At 42.2% G+C, this 15,736-nt stretch overlaps 1 protein-coding gene across 2 annotated transcripts in view; it reads left to right on the forward strand.

Annotated features, from left to right (window-relative positions):
• Positions 1-15,736, forward strand: part of SLC23A2 (solute carrier family 23 member 2) — a 163,382-nt gene that overhangs the window by 62,678 nt on the left and 84,968 nt on the right. For both annotated transcript variants that reach the window (XM_073559495.1, XM_073559496.1), the window contains exon 3: positions 15,268-15,366. In XM_073559495.1, coding sequence (XP_073415596.1) covers positions 15,268-15,366 — 99 coding nt within the window. The remainder of the gene's footprint in view (positions 1-15,267; positions 15,367-15,736) is intronic.

The following is a 15,736-nucleotide window of genomic DNA, read 5'->3' on the forward strand; positions in this document are numbered from 1 at the left end:
GGCGTTATCCGTGCGCGCTCGAGTGCTGAGCTTTATTCGCCGCCGCTGCATGTCTCACTGCAGTTTGGCAGTCGCAACACATTCAGGGATTGCCTAAGAAACTGGCTTGCCTTGCATGTGTTGCGGCTGTTGAACAGCCACTAAACATGCAACCACGGGGACTCTCAACATATTTTTGAGCATGAAGAAGACACTCGGTTCGCACCAGAGCATGCTCAGATAACACCTAGCCTGAGCACATCCCTTTGTCATTAATAATCACACCTATATTAGCAGGCACCGGCGGGTCCACCTTGTGAAGGTCATCTGTTACAGGGGGCCACATTTCATTGTTTGTGTGAGGCCAGACCCCTCCATTTCTTCTCTTCTGCATGACATTGGCCATTACTTCCCCATGATCAGAAATGCCAGTTACAATGCCACCGTGCTCCTGTGCGTCGTGGCGAATAGTCCCCATCCTCCACAGAAGCTGATGCCTCGGCGTAACTTCCAGACGTTGTCATCTTTGATGTCGTTGATAAAAGGCCGGTTATATGCGAAAGGGACGATGATGATGGTGCACATGTCACAACTATCTCCACTTGTCCTACAGTAATGCTTGTTATGGAGTTGTGGTATGGCAGCAACATTTTTATTTTTTTTTTGGGCACAGTAAATATTAACCCCTTCATGGCGGCAGTTAAGGGTACATATTCCTCAGCGCCGTTTTTTAACGGTGCTGAAAAATAAGGTTATAGCCCCTCCCCCCCCCCCCAGCATAGGAAAATCTCCAAGACGCTGGAGAACTTGATTCGAGTTGGATTTTACTGTCCCCAGTGTTGCGATCGCCATTATACACCTCCTGCATCCCCTGGTCCTGTTCTTCGGCGTCTTTTTCTGGGAAGAAAATGGTGTATGCATGCGCAGTGCGCCGCTTACATCTGCCGGCTAGCACTCAGCAACAATAGGAGATTTTTCCTATTGGTTCATTTTGATCACTGTAATGGGGTCTATCGCAGTGATCAAAATAATACATAAAAAAAAGTAAATTAAACCCCTGGTTAGAGCTGGGGTTAGGGTTAGACCTGGGGGCTTTCCACTGTTTTGGTACATCAGGGGATCTTCAAATGCGACATGGCACCTGTCCTTGATTCCAGCCAATTTTGCGTTCAAAAAGTCAAACGGTGCTCTCTCCCTTCTGAGCCCCGCCATACGCCCAAGCAGTGGCTTTCCCCCACATACAGGGTAATTTGCACAACAAATTCTGTGGTCCTTTATCTCCTATTACCCTTGTGAAAATAAAAAAAAGTTTGGCTCCAAAGTAAATATATTGTGAAAAAAGTAAAATGTTCATTTTTTCCCTCCACATTGCTTTAGTTTTTGTGAAGCACCTGAAGGGTTAATAAACTTCCTGAATGTGGCTATGTGCACTTTGAGGGGTGCAGTTTTTAGAATGGTGTCACTTTTGGGTATTTTCTGTTATACTGCCCCCCCAAACTTTCTTCAAATGACGTGGTCCTTTAAAAAATAAGTAAATTAAAAAAAAAAGTTTTTTAACCCTTAATGTCCTAACAAAAACAAATTTGTTTCCAGAATTGTGCTGATGTATAGTAGACATTTGGGAAATGCTATGAACTATTTTGTGTGACACCGCTCTGATTTTAGGGGTACAAAAATCGTTTGAAAATTGCAGCATTTTCAGAATTTTTGCCAAGTTTCCGATTTTCATAAACTTAAGTCATATTGAAGAAATTTTACCACTAACGTGAAGTGCAATATGTCACAAAAAACAAAACAAACACTCTCAGAATCAGTGGGATATGTTGAAGCGTTCCAGAGTTATAACCTCATAAAGTGACAAGAGGTCAGAATTGTAAAAAATTGGCTTGGCCGTTAAGTACAAAATTGGCTCGGTCACTAAGGGGTTAAAAAAAGTCTGTGAAGGACATAACGCTTGTTATGTCCCTTAAGTTGCCATGTTGCGTCAGTTACACCCCTTTCTGCTTAAAGTAACCAAAAATCGTACTGAGGAATATGTACAGAGAGCAGATATTGGGCCGTCCGTGACTGTTCCCGAGATTGCAGACTGTGCTGTTGTAATGTGAAAAAAATTGATAGAAATTTTGAAGGACGAAAAAAATAACACTATTTTGATAATTGCCAAATAATCTAGGCACAGGTTGTTTGTGGATTCTGAGTACGCTAAAGCGGAGTTGTCCACCTCTGCACATTCCTGTATTTCCCTGCACCTCACTTGCACGTTTTGTCCTGAAGACACACACCAAAAGTAGAGCAAAGTTCTTCACTCCCAAGCACCGAGACACGTGCTCAGGCAAAAATGGCTGTCTGGTCATGTGATTTCGGGGTTACTAACTGCCCATTTTCAGACGCTTCAATGTGTTAGTAATATGAGTTACTTAAAATTTCTCCAAAACTATGGTAAAAAATTTTTCTCATCCCAATTCAATGTTTCGCTGGAATGCGCTTTTTAAAGGGACTGTCAGCACAGCACTTTAAACAGTCATTCTAGGTCCTGCCGCTCGGGACTTCATGGCGGGGCCAATCATTTACATACAACTTCCCACCTGCTTGTTTTCCCTCAATCTCCACCCCCTCTTCTTTGACAGCTCTGATACTTCATAGAGCCAGAGAAGGATGGAAACCAAGCGGGTGGGAAGGTGCTCGTAAACCTTTGGCCACGCCATGAAGCACCGAGCGCCTGTACTTCGTTAGATCAGTCATTCTGTGCTGACATCAGGACAGTGGATTCGGTAAGCCAAACCTCAGACTCCCGACGCCTCAATTTCCATGACTCCGACTCAGAGTTCACAGCCCTGCCAGGGCTGTGGAGTCAGTAAGCCAAACCTCCGACTCCTCAATTTCCATGACTAAGACTTTAAATCCACCAAAATGGGCTCCGACTCCACAGCCCCAGCTGACAGAGTCCCTTTAAAAGTATTGTTCTGATCGTCTTGATAGTTTAGAATATTACTGTAATGCCAATTGCGTAAAGTAAAACGGGAACATCACCATTCATTCCCAGGTGGAAGGTTGGCCTCATCTACTGCTCTGTGGGACATCAACGCTGTATGCCAGGAGAGCGGTTCACATTGTACATCCGTTTATGTTGTGTATTTCGTATACGGGTTTCACACTTTGCAATGGATAGGGTAAAATGTGCAGAATGTCTTCCATACATTTACCTTTTAAAGGGGTTTTCCTAGTTCATTTTAATCAGTAGATCTTGGAATAAAAATAACTTCCACAATTGGATGTGTTGAAATAAAATGTTCCTGTGCTGAGATAATCTTATAAATGTGCCCCTGCTGTGTACTATGTGATGTCTGTGTCTGACCGTACAGGGACGTGGTCTGATCATACCACAGCTCCTGGGCAGGGGAGGAAGAGAGTATACAGACAGGACAGCATGGATCACTGCTCCTGGACAGAGGATGAAGCAGAAAAGCACTCAGGCAGAACAGCAGAGGATCACGAATAATGTTTTCTTTTGAGGTAAAACATTTAAAAATACACAGGCAGTGAAGAGTTTTCTCACAAAAAGTTATCGTTGATCCCATGCTGACCTGTCTGTATCCTCTTTTTCTTCCTCCTGGCCAGGAGCTGTGGTATGATCAGACCATGTTCCTGTACGGTCAGACACAGCACAGTACGGGCACATTTATAAGATTATCTCAGCACAGGGACATTTTTATTAAACACATCCAATTGTGGAAATGATTATTATTCCAAGAGGTATTTATCAAAATCTACTTAAAAATTCATTTTATTCCTGGAAGAACCCCTTTAAGTGATATTGGAGAAATCTTGGTCAGAAGACAATTGGGACCTTTCCGCTTCGTGAAGCGCTGGATTTCTACCCCATGAATATGATGGATACAATGAATGAAGAGAGGCGATATTCTTTTAGAGCCATACACCTTGCAGTGATGTGATGCGACTGCTGACCTTGTTCTTACAAGGACTGATTATTTCATTGTATGTGACAGTCCAATTTCCTTGTAGATTCTTCCCCACTTCTCAGAACAACTAAAGCTGCTGAGTCACTGCAAGTCATCACACTGAAAAGCCGGTTTGTCACTGCTCGGTGACGTACATCTCGTGACATTGAGCCAGCACCAGCTTATCTGTAGCCTGAGGCCCTTACTCCACATTTTATTGTTTGCCGAGCACAAGGTAAAAATATTTTTGATGCCTCACTTAAAGCGACAGCGTCACGGCCATGCAGGATCTACATTTATTTGACCAGATTTTATTTTACCTGTGCAATCAACCTCTCGCACTAGAGCTATGTTGAAACTGCAATTCTGGGGATGCTGGGAGTTGTAGTTTCCCAGCAGCTAAAGTGCTGCAAGTTGTTGAACCCTGCATTAAAAGTAGCCAAGTAGCCAATACTACCCACTACAGGATCCGGCCACTTTCCCTTTTCCTGACCAGACTTTCCGGTACATAACGATTTTAACAGCTGTCTAAAACATTTTCTCATTCGAATATTCATAAAATGCTTGTCCCTATTTTTAGCAAAATATCTGTTTTAATTTTTATTTCTGTTTTATAATCAACTTTATATTTTTTCCGGGTACAAAAAAAAAGGAAGTCTTTCACTTTTTTTTTTTTTTTTTTAAAGAGAACACAAAGGGACCACTTACATATGTATTTAATTTTCTGTACTAGATGGAGGCCCAATGCTATCGCTTTCGGAGGGCGGTAATGTCACGATGGGGGCAGGCTTTGCAGCGTTGAGGATCTCCTCCCCCAGATGTGCTCACCCACCTGTCCACTCTTTCCCCATGGCCTTTGGTGCTTTCCTTTCATTGTCATTGCTGTACGTTTTAGGAGGAGAAATTAACTTTAGTTTGTGGGAAAACCCCCTTTAAAGAGCAAATATCACATGGCGTTGATATTTGCTCTTTAAAGGGGTTTTCCCACAAACTAAAGTTAATTTTAAAAATTTTCTGTGTCTGACTGTGTACAGTGCATGCCACAGCTCCTGGGCAGGGGAGGAAGCAAAAGACAATACTGACATTACAGCAGGAGATCGCAGAGGATACATTTTGTGAGGTAAAATATTGTTTAAAAACAGTCAGTGAAATATTTTACCTCACAAAATGTATCCTCTGTGATCCCCTGCTGTAATGTCAGTATTGTCTTTTGCTTCCTCCCCTGCCCAGGAGATGTGGTATGTTCCGTACACGATCAGACGCAGTAAATCAGACCTCCGCCATCTTTGTGTAGACAGGTCATATTAAAACGGCGCATACGCTCTTCCTGTACAAAGATGGCGGCGGTCACTGAATCATTCAGCTGATCCCAGCGGCGGCATTTTCGCGACAGTTTTTCCTCTGGCTGCGCAAGAGACTGGTACCACCAGCAGTTTCCATATTGAGACACCCAGCACTTGGGTGTCCCAATATGGCAGTCAGTGAACTTCCGCCGCTTGGAATTCTGGGATCCTGAGACATCTGGACAGAATAGGATGTGAAGACATTACAAGGTAAGTATATATTGGATGTGTATATACAGCTCTGGCAAAAATTGAGACCCTTCCAAATGTTCAGTTTGTCTGATTTTTCTCTTTATAGGTATATTTTTGAATAAAATGTAAATTTGTTCATTTAGTCTATAAACTTCTGACAACAGGTCTCTGAATTTCCAAGCAATAATTTTTTTTTTTTTTTCTGAAAGAGAAATGGACAAAATTAAAATAAAACCCAGTGCTTTCAGACCTGCAAAGAAAACAAGTTCATAATCATTTAGAAACAACAATACTAATGTTTTAACTCTGTAAGAGTTCAGAAATCAATATTTTGTGGAATAACCATGATTTTTAATAACAGCTTTCTTGCGTCTTGACATTCTTTCCACCAGTCTTTCACACTACTTCTGGTGCAAAAAATGTAAGCAGTTCTTCTTTGCTTGATGGCTTGTCACTATCCATCATCCTTTTGATTACATTCCAGAGGTTTTCATTGGGGTTCAGGTCTGGAGAATGGGCTGCCCATGATGGGGTTTTGATGTGGTGGTCTTATTTTTTCCAGAGCTGTATCTGTGTATGAATGTATGTGTGTGTGTATATACATGTTCTGTTCCCCTATGCTCTGGAGATCAACTTTATAAATTGGACATGTTTTTCAATGGGATGGGGCTTGAATATTCTTAAATGCCGCCACCCCCTTCTTTTATCATATAAATACGTTCTTATTGCTGATTTTGCCTGTAACTAGGGTTGGTATATTTGCCCCAGTTACAGTGGAGTTGTATCCTCCTGGCTGCATACCAGAGCGGAGTTTGTCTTTGGTCCCTGCAGCTCCTGCTCTCTTCCATGATCACTGGCCCGGAGGAAGCGCCTACAGCTCTTCATACTGTAGAAACAGCACTTGTTCAGCATCGTGTACAGAGCGATGGTGAATGCAGAGAATTAATGAACCATCTCTGCCTTCTCTGTGGAGAGTCTGGCTGTGTCTGACAGTCCTGGCTCCCACTTCTGCTGCTGTACGATGTGCAGCTTACTCTGCATTGTTTTTTTTGTTTTTTTGTGCACACTGCAGTTAATTTTGGTGAATGTTAACCACAGACGGAACGTGACTAATACCACACCGAAGGAGAGTGAATCTGTCTTAGGCCACGTTCACACATTCAGTATTTGGTCAGTATTTTACCTCAGTATTTGTAAGCCAAAATCAGGAGAGGAACAATCAGAGGAAAAGTCTAAGGCCTCTTTCACACATCAGTTTTTTGCCATCAGGCAGGATCCGGCTTCTTTTTGTAAAACCGGATCCGGCAAAATGCAATGCCGGTTCCAGTTTTTCCCCATTGACTTGCATTAGCGCCGGATTGCGCCGGATGGCATTGCGTTTCATCTGTTTTTTGCCGGATCCGGCTACTTGTCTCATTCCGGCGTCTGGAAAAAACGGCTACTGTAACGTTTTTTGTCTCCGGCAAAAAAGCCGGAAGCGCCGGATCCGACGCTTCCGGCTTTTTGCTACAATGAAAGTCTATGGGCGCCGGAATGCGCCGGATCCAGACAAAGACGGATCCAGCCATCGGATCCGTTTTTTTAAGTCTGCGCATGCTCAGATCCAATTGGCCAGCCCCCAGGAAACAGATATAACCTGCTAGACGGATCCAGCAGAAAAACGCATCCGTTTCTACAGTTCTCCAAAATTTATGCCTTATCCTTTTTTTCTAAAAATAGCCGGATCCTGCCTGACGGCAAAAAACTGATGTGTGATAGTAGCCTAATAGAAACACGTCACCACATCAACCACTCTTGGTGTTGGCTTAGAAAAACTGAGGTAAAATATTGAGCAAACACTGACAGTGTGACCGTGGCCTACTTCTGCTCCTTTAAGCTCAATCATTAATTACATAGCTGTACATTGGGCCGGCTTTATGAAGATTATTGTCATTAGCATTCTATCACAGCCCAGATATCACTTTTCAACCGCAGAATACAACGTGAAAGCTCTGCTATGATTGGTCGCTACGTACAACAAAGACTTTAGAAGATTGTTATGGCCGTTGAATGGACTTCCTGTGTTTATAATATTTATAATTGAGCATATGCCGCCATTTTGCAAAACGCTTTTGTGGCTGCAGCAATTTTTTTTTTTTTTTTAAATCAGATAAATTTTTATTGCACAGCAAAATACAAAACAACAAACATTCAATCTGTCAACAGTAGACAAGTTATGAATTTTCCAATGTCTTCCCCATTCCTTTACCCCACCCCCCTTCCATCTATAAAGCACATATATAATTATTCAAATAAAAATACACATACACAGTAATGCAGCATAGATCAGCACCTCTCCGCCCAGGGATTCCATATTGTTTCAAAGGTACCAGCCCTTTTTAGAGAGATGTGTATATATATTATACTCTTTTTTTTTTTTTTTTTTTTTTTTTTTTTTTTTTTTTTTTTAATCCTAATGTAGTCAGACTGCCTATAGAACTCCCGCATTGTTGGTGGTTCTTCACTTATCCAACATCTGGCAATCAATTTCCTCGCAATATACAACAGTCTAGCTATTGCTAGTTTATGGTAACTCGATACCCCAATCTCAACATACCCCAAAATACATATCAAAGGCTCCCTTTCAATTCTGCAGTTATATACCCTTCCAATAGCGGCTGTCACTGCCACCCAAAACGTATTTAATTTTGGACATTGCCATAGCATGTGAACAATCCCAGCCCCTTCGGTCTGACATCTCTGGCATTCGGAGGTTTGTCTCAACCCGGCCTTGTATAGCCTATCTGGAGTCCTATACGCTCTATGGAGCACATATAACTGCGAAAGTCTGGCCAGTTCACTCAGGGCTGCAACATTTTTCAATGGAATTTCTTGGTCATTTATTATATGTGATAACTTCACAATTGCTGACAAACTTTCTTGTAAACCGAAGCTGACTTGACGATCAGCTTATAATGCCATAGAAAGTTTTGGCCATCTTTTGTCAACAATCTTTCTAGCTGTACCCTGAAATGGGTGTTTTGGGTGCTTAAGGAAACCTGTCAGCAGGATTGTGCACAGTAACCCACAGACAGTGTCAGCTCGGCACCATTATACTGATTACAATAAATGATACCTGGGTGATGAAATCTGTCTTCTGGTGGTTGTTTAATCTTTATTTTCAGTTTTAAGTTAATGATATGCTCGTGCTACGGGGCGGCCTGTGGGGGGGGTCTTCATGCGGTACTCTGATTAGGAATTCACCAGTATGGCTTCTGACATGTCACTGATCCCTCCCCGGCCTGCCCCTTATTTTACACACTGATTATTATATGTATTGGAAAAAAATAATCACCTTCAGCAGGCGGCGGTTCCTGTAATGCAGCATAATCGCATGTATAATATGCAATAAATTGTTTATTTAGTCTTGCACATTGATTCAGAAAACAAGAAAAAAAACTTTCTCTAAACTGCGCCCGCGCCATAGCGTTTATCGGTGATCCAATAGATGTGATAGATACTGTGCCGGTGGCAACCATCTTGGTGGAGACTTTTTTTTTCCCGCTAGCAAAATGGTGCCGGCACCTTTCGGATCGCTGATGGATGCTACTGTGCAGGCCATTTTGACAGTTTTTTTTCTTTCTCCAGAATCTATGCACAAGACTAAATAAAACAATTTAATGCACACTATACATGTGATCATGCTACAGTGCTGAAGGTGATTTCCCCCCCCCCCAAATAAAAAAAAAAAAAAAAAACTATGTTAAATAGGGGGCAGGCATCAATGATCTGTCAAAAGCCATACAGATGAATATATAAACAGAGCTCCACATGAAGACCCCCATTAACTGAGAACTGAAAATAAAGATTAAACAACCACCACAAGACAAATTCCATCACCCAAGATATCATTTTAGTCAGTGTCAGGTTGTCGCAGTTGTGCTATCTGTAGGTTCTCGGCACAATGATGTTGACAGGTTCCCTTTAAAGACGTTGTCCACTGATCAAATACTAAAGGTGTGTATATCATAGAGCGATATGGAGTATATCTCAGCCCTGTGGTCCTGCCAGTCTTCTGACAATAACAATGTCGTGTGGTAGCTGATTGGCTGCAAATTCCACTCTCAATTCATGGGTAAAAATCTGCATTCAGTGAAAATGGGTGATTTTTTGTTTTATCATTACTGAGATAGAAGGTGACAGTTGGTGCTTTTAAAATTCTTTGGAGAGGGGAGGAGCTGGAATCTGATTGATGTTCTGCTGCGGGTTCCATAGAACTTTATGAGCACCAGCTGTCCTCCCCTATATCCATAAATGGAAGGTCTGTATTCACTGGAGACAGATTTTACTCATGAATTAAGAATACTGAGAATGAATGATCAAGTCCAGGAGAACACAAAATTGGCTTTCTCTTTTTTTTTTTTTGGTTTAATAGCACACGCCTTAGGGCGTTTTTTACTTATTTGCACAGCTGCACTTTTGGCACATCTATTAATGTATATTTATTTTTCTGTGTCACTATAATTATGCACTTTTTTACCTGTATTATTAATTAAGCCTTTCTTGTTCTGGAACGGGTTTTCCAATATACATAAGTATACCGCATATGTGGTTTTATATTTTATTATTATTATTTTTTCTTTTTTATGATTATATATATATATATATATATATATATATATATATATATATATATATATATATATATATATATATATAGTCATATGTAAAAGTTTGGGCACCCCTGTTAATGTTAACCTTTTTTCTTTATAACAATTTTGGTTTTTGCAACAGCTATTTCAGTTTCATATATCTAATAACTGATGGACTCAGTTATATTTCTGGATTCAAATGAGGTTTATTGTACTAACAGAAAATGTGCAATCTGAATTTAAACAAAATTTGACCGGTGCAAAAGTATGGGCACCCTTATCATTTTCTTGATTTGAACACTCCTAACTACTTTTTACTGACTTCCTGAAGCACTAAATTGGTTTTGTAACCTCACTGAGCTTTGAACTTCATAGCCAGGTGTATCAAATCATAAGAAAAGGTATTTAAAGTGGCCACTTGCAAGTAGTTCTCCTATTAGATTCTCCTATGAAGAGTGGCATCATGGGCTCCTCAAATCAACTCTCAAATGATCTGAAAACAAAGATTATTCAACATAGCTTTTCAGGGGAAGGATACAAAAAGTTGTCTCAGAGATTTAACCTGTCAGTTTCCACTGTGAGGAGCATAGTTAGGAAATGGAAGAACACAGGTACAGTTCTTGTTAAGCCCAGAAGTGGCAGGCCAAGAAAAATATCAGAAAGGCAGAGAAGAAGAATGGTGAGAACAGTCAAGGACAATCCACAGACCACCTCCAAAGACCTGCAGCATCATCTTGCTGCAGATGGTGTCACTGTGCATCGGTCAACAATACAGCGCATGCATAACGCCTTTTTGTATGACCAAACAACTCAATCTTTGTTTCATCAGTCCACAGGACCTTCTTCCAAAATGTAACTGGCTTGTCCAAATGTGCTTTTGCATACCTCAGGTGACTCTGTTTGTGGCGTGCTTGCAGAAACGGCTTCTTTCGCATCACTCTCCCATACAGCTTCTCCTTGTGCAAAGTGCGCTGTATTGTTGACCGATGCACAGTGACACCATCTGCAGCAAGATGATGCTGCAGGTCTTTGGAGGTGGTCTGTGGATTGTCCTTGACTGTTCTCACCATTCTTCTTCTCTGCCTTTCTGATATTTTTCTTGGCCTGCCACTTCTGGGCTTAACAAGAACTGTACCTGTGTTCTTCCATTTCCTTACTATGTTCCTCACAGTGGAAACTGACAGGTTAAATCTCTGAGACAACTTTTTGTATCCTTCCCCTGAAAAGCTATGTTGAATAATCTTTGTTTTCAGATCATTTGAGAGTTGTTTTGAGGAGCCCATGATGCCACTCTTCATAGGAGAATCTAATAGGAGAACTACTTGCAAGTGGCCACTTTTAATACCTTTTCTCATGATTTGATACACCTGGCTATGAAGTTCAAAGCTTAATGAGGATACAAAACCAATTTAGTGCTTCAGGAAGTCAGTAAAAAGTAGTTAGGAGTGTTCAAATCAAGAAAATGATAAGGGTGCCCATACTTTTGCACCGGTCAAATTTTGTTTAAATGCAGATTGCACATTTTCTGTTAGTACAATAAACCTCATTTGAATCCAGAAATATAACTGAGTCCATCAGTTATTAGATATATGAAACTGAAATAGCTGTTGCAAAAACCAAAATTGTTATAAAGAAAAAAGGTTAACATTAATAGGGGTGCCCAAACTTTTACATATGACTGTATATATATATAATTTTAATGCACTTAATTGTTGTGCCAATATATTTTAATAAAGGCATTTTTTTCACAAAAAATTTTGCCATTTGTTATTATTATTTTTATTACTTTATCATTGTATCATCATTCATGCTGCACATTCTACTCTTATCTTGTGGCACTTTTTTATCCACCCTTGAGTAAATCTTTTTATGGCTTTCTCTAATGTATAGTACCACGTTTCTTATTTTCATGGGGGATATTGATTTTATGAGAAATAAAAATGTAAAATGATAGTTACTCTTCAAAAAGTCTATTTTTATTTTTCAATTTTCGTTAGTGTCTTGTTCACAGAAGTCCTCTTCTGAATGACGACTTCCAGACAGATTTCCTCTTCTCCAGTGTCAGTGTGGTCATATACGGGGAGAATGGCCGAGTCTATGAAGCGAGCGTTCGTCAGGTGATCATTCGGGCAGTGGTTGCTTAACCACCGGTAAAACACGGCCTCCCAACCTTCTAATCTGAGGGTCTAAAAGTACAAAACTTTATGTTGTGGAACGGTCAGGACTTTTTAAATGGTTCCAGAACAAATATTGACTTTGCGTTTAAATGTTGGATTTCCAGAGGGCAGCTCCGACTTAAGGGGGTTTTACACATAGCGATATCGCTACCAATATCACTATAACTTCACCGATTTTGTGACGTTATAGCGATATTGCTAGCGATATCGCTGTGTGATACTTACCTCCGACCGGCTCCCCCTGCTGTCTGTCGCTGATCGCACGAGATCGGCCGGCTCCATTTCTCGTCGGGCGCTTCCTGTGGCACCGACAAGTGACGTGTGGAGGCGGGTGGGAGGACGTCAGGATCGCCGCGTCTGAAAGGTAAGTATCGTCCGCTGTATTGCTGCTGCATCGATGTGAGATCTGCCTGTTTGGCAGCTCACTAGCGATCATTTAGCGATGCATCAGCGATCCTGACCGGGTCGTATCGTGGTCGGGATTGCTGGTGCATCGCTAAATGTAAAAGGTCCTTAAGTCAATTTAAAGGGAATAAAATGATTTGTTTTATATGGCTTCTCAGAACTTGCACAAAAGATCAGCTAATCCAGTGGTGTCCTCCGATACAGTCACCGTCATGTTGTCCAACCCACGTCTACTTTTTATTGAATTCTAGAGCCTAAGAAAGTTAAGTAGTTTCCTTCTATGATGCTCTTCGGTCATAAACAATAGGCTAAGTCCCCGCGCTCGATGTATATAATGTTGGACAATCACTTTTAAGTCTATGATCTTGGACCACCATGATTGGCAAAATTAAAGGGATTATTTAAAAGTTTAAAACCCCTTTGATCTGCCAAGAGCCCTCAAATCGAGGACTATGGGATGGGAGGATATGTATGATGGGTATATGGGCACGGGACTATGGGATGGAGGATGTGTGAGATGGGTATATGGGCACGGACTATGGGATGGAGGATGTGTGAGATGGGTATATGGGCACGGACTATGGGATGGAGGATGTGTGGGATGGGTATATGGGCACTGGACTATGGGATGGATATGTATGATGGGTATATGGGCACGGGACTATGGGATGGAGTATATATATGATGGGTATATGGGCATGGGACTATGGGATGGAGGATGTGTGAGATGGGTATATGGGCATGGGACTATGGGATGGAGGATATGTATGATGGGTATATGGGCATGGGAGTATGGGATGGAGGATGTGTGATGGGTATATGGGCACGGGACTATGGGATGGAGGATGTGTGATGGGTATATGGGCACGGGACTATGGGATGGAGGATATGTATGATGGGTATATGGGCACTGGACTATGGGATGGAGGATATGTATGATGGGTATATGGGCATGGGACTATGGGATGGAGGATAATCATTATAATTTGTTATAACTCCAGTTAGTTGCAATGCCCGGGCAACGCCGGGCTCTTCAGCTAGTACCATATAAGACTGGATTTTCAGAAGCATGTATAGGGCGGTTCATGATTAAGGGTGGATAACATCAGAAACGCATAGATCGCCTGGTCGATCACCAAGTCATGGACTTGGCACTTCATAGCCGCGCTATGCTTTGTCTTTGACTTGACATTTTAACCCTCAATATTGGAACTGAATTAATTCACTAATAAGTTTTATTCCGTGGAGCTGGATCCCTTTTCATATGCAGCTTGTTACAGCGTTCAAGCAAAGACGCCTTTCTGAGCTCCGGCGAGCTGTTATTTTCTTCTAGTGCTTTCTGCAGCCATTGCGCAGGTGATAACTGAAGGGGCTGTAGCACTGAAGTGATGCTATAGGTTTGTTCTTCTCTGCGGGGGTCCCTAAAGTCAGATCCCTAGCAATCATGAAACAGTGGCATTATTTAATTAGATGTGATGGTGGTTGGAGTATGAATTGCTCCCCAGGCACCGATTGTAATAGTCCTGAGTGCTGGAGACTGCCAGCAATTACGTCTGGAGAAATCATTGTCCTCAATCTGTGGCCCTGCAGACTGGTAACTGCGGCCGCCCCCACAGGAGCAAAAAGATCCAGTGAAGGAAGCAGTCGCTTGCACGTCTCCTCCTGTACAATGCTTGTTTCATTACATAAAGACCCATTTCTGTAGTGCCAGACGTAAAGGGGGTTGCAAGCAAGATTATGAGTTACTTTTAATTGTATAGCGTACTGCTTGTTGCCTAGGTAACCGGCCACCTCTGGAATGTTTTGTGAGTTTCAGTCTCTTAAGGCCCCGTCTCACATAACGAGATCGTTAGCGAGATCGCTGAAACGTCACAGGTTTTGTGACACAACAGCGACCCCCCCCCCCCCCCCCCTTTGCTGGATATCGCTGATCGTGCTCGAATGTCCTAGGCCATTTTTTGATCGTTGGTGTCCCGCTGGCCTTCATGCATCGCTGTGTTTGACACCGACGAGCGACCTCGTTGGCGACGCAGAACTCAGGGTTGCAGGCGTGAGTCATCAAAATAGCTGCTGTGTGACAAGGTACCAACGATCACCGAGGTCGTTATACGAATCTCTGGATCGTTGCTGCGTCTTTGAATTGATCTGCCTGTTTGACAGCTTACTAGCGACCATGTAGAGACGCACCAGCGATACTTACCAGGTAGTATCATTGTTGGGATCGCTGGAGCATCGCTAAGTGTAACAGTATCCATAGGCAAGGAGCGCAGTCCTCTGAGCTGCCATCTTTACTTTTCCCGCTGGCTGCACTTGCTGCAGCGGAGAGCGCACCGTTCCGACCAGCGTGCAAACACCCACTGATCCGACCGGTCATTCTTCAGTAGCACACCGCTCCCCTTACAATCGGGAGGCTGAGACAGACAACCGGTGCGCTCCTGAAGACAGAAGATTAGAGCAACCTGTAAATCCACTTAGTCAGTCATTCTATATTATATGCCTTGTTACATGGAAAATGTATAAAACCTGCTCCATGTTATTGCTTCATGCTCTCATTGAATATATATTTTACCTTTCATTGTAGGTGGTGATAAATGGAGGAGCCACACCCAGCGTGGATCAAGATACAGAAGACACAGAACTGATGGCGATTTATACGACGGAGAGCGTGATCGCTGAGAAGGTAGCTCTTCCTTCTAGATGTAGAAATGTCCTTGGTGCTGCCAGATCAGGATTTGGCCCTTGATACTCTGTTGGTGCCAGCGTTACCAGAAAATAAGGCATTTGGTTAGTGGCACCTGTAGTATTGAGATGGCACAGTATTCATAATCAAATAGGCCGCTCTAATATTTTCTCTTACCGTGATCTACAGCTTTCTTTACACCAGTAGCAGTTCCAAAAGTGCCAAGGGGCTGCCGATCTCATCTTATCCAGAGGCCCCCTAAGGCCTCTTTCACACTTCCGTTTTTGACCATCAGTCAAAATCCGCCAGGTTTTGACAAAAACTGATCCGCCATTTTTTTTGCGGATCCGTTTTTTCCCCCATTGAGTTG

The sequence above is a fragment of the Dendrobates tinctorius genome, unplaced genomic scaffold (assembly GCF_039654945.1).
Source record: "Dendrobates tinctorius isolate UK_male_01 unplaced genomic scaffold, ASM3965494v1 ptg000272l, whole genome shotgun sequence".
In the NCBI taxonomy this organism is placed as follows: Eukaryota; Metazoa; Chordata; class Amphibia; order Anura; family Dendrobatidae; genus Dendrobates; species Dendrobates tinctorius.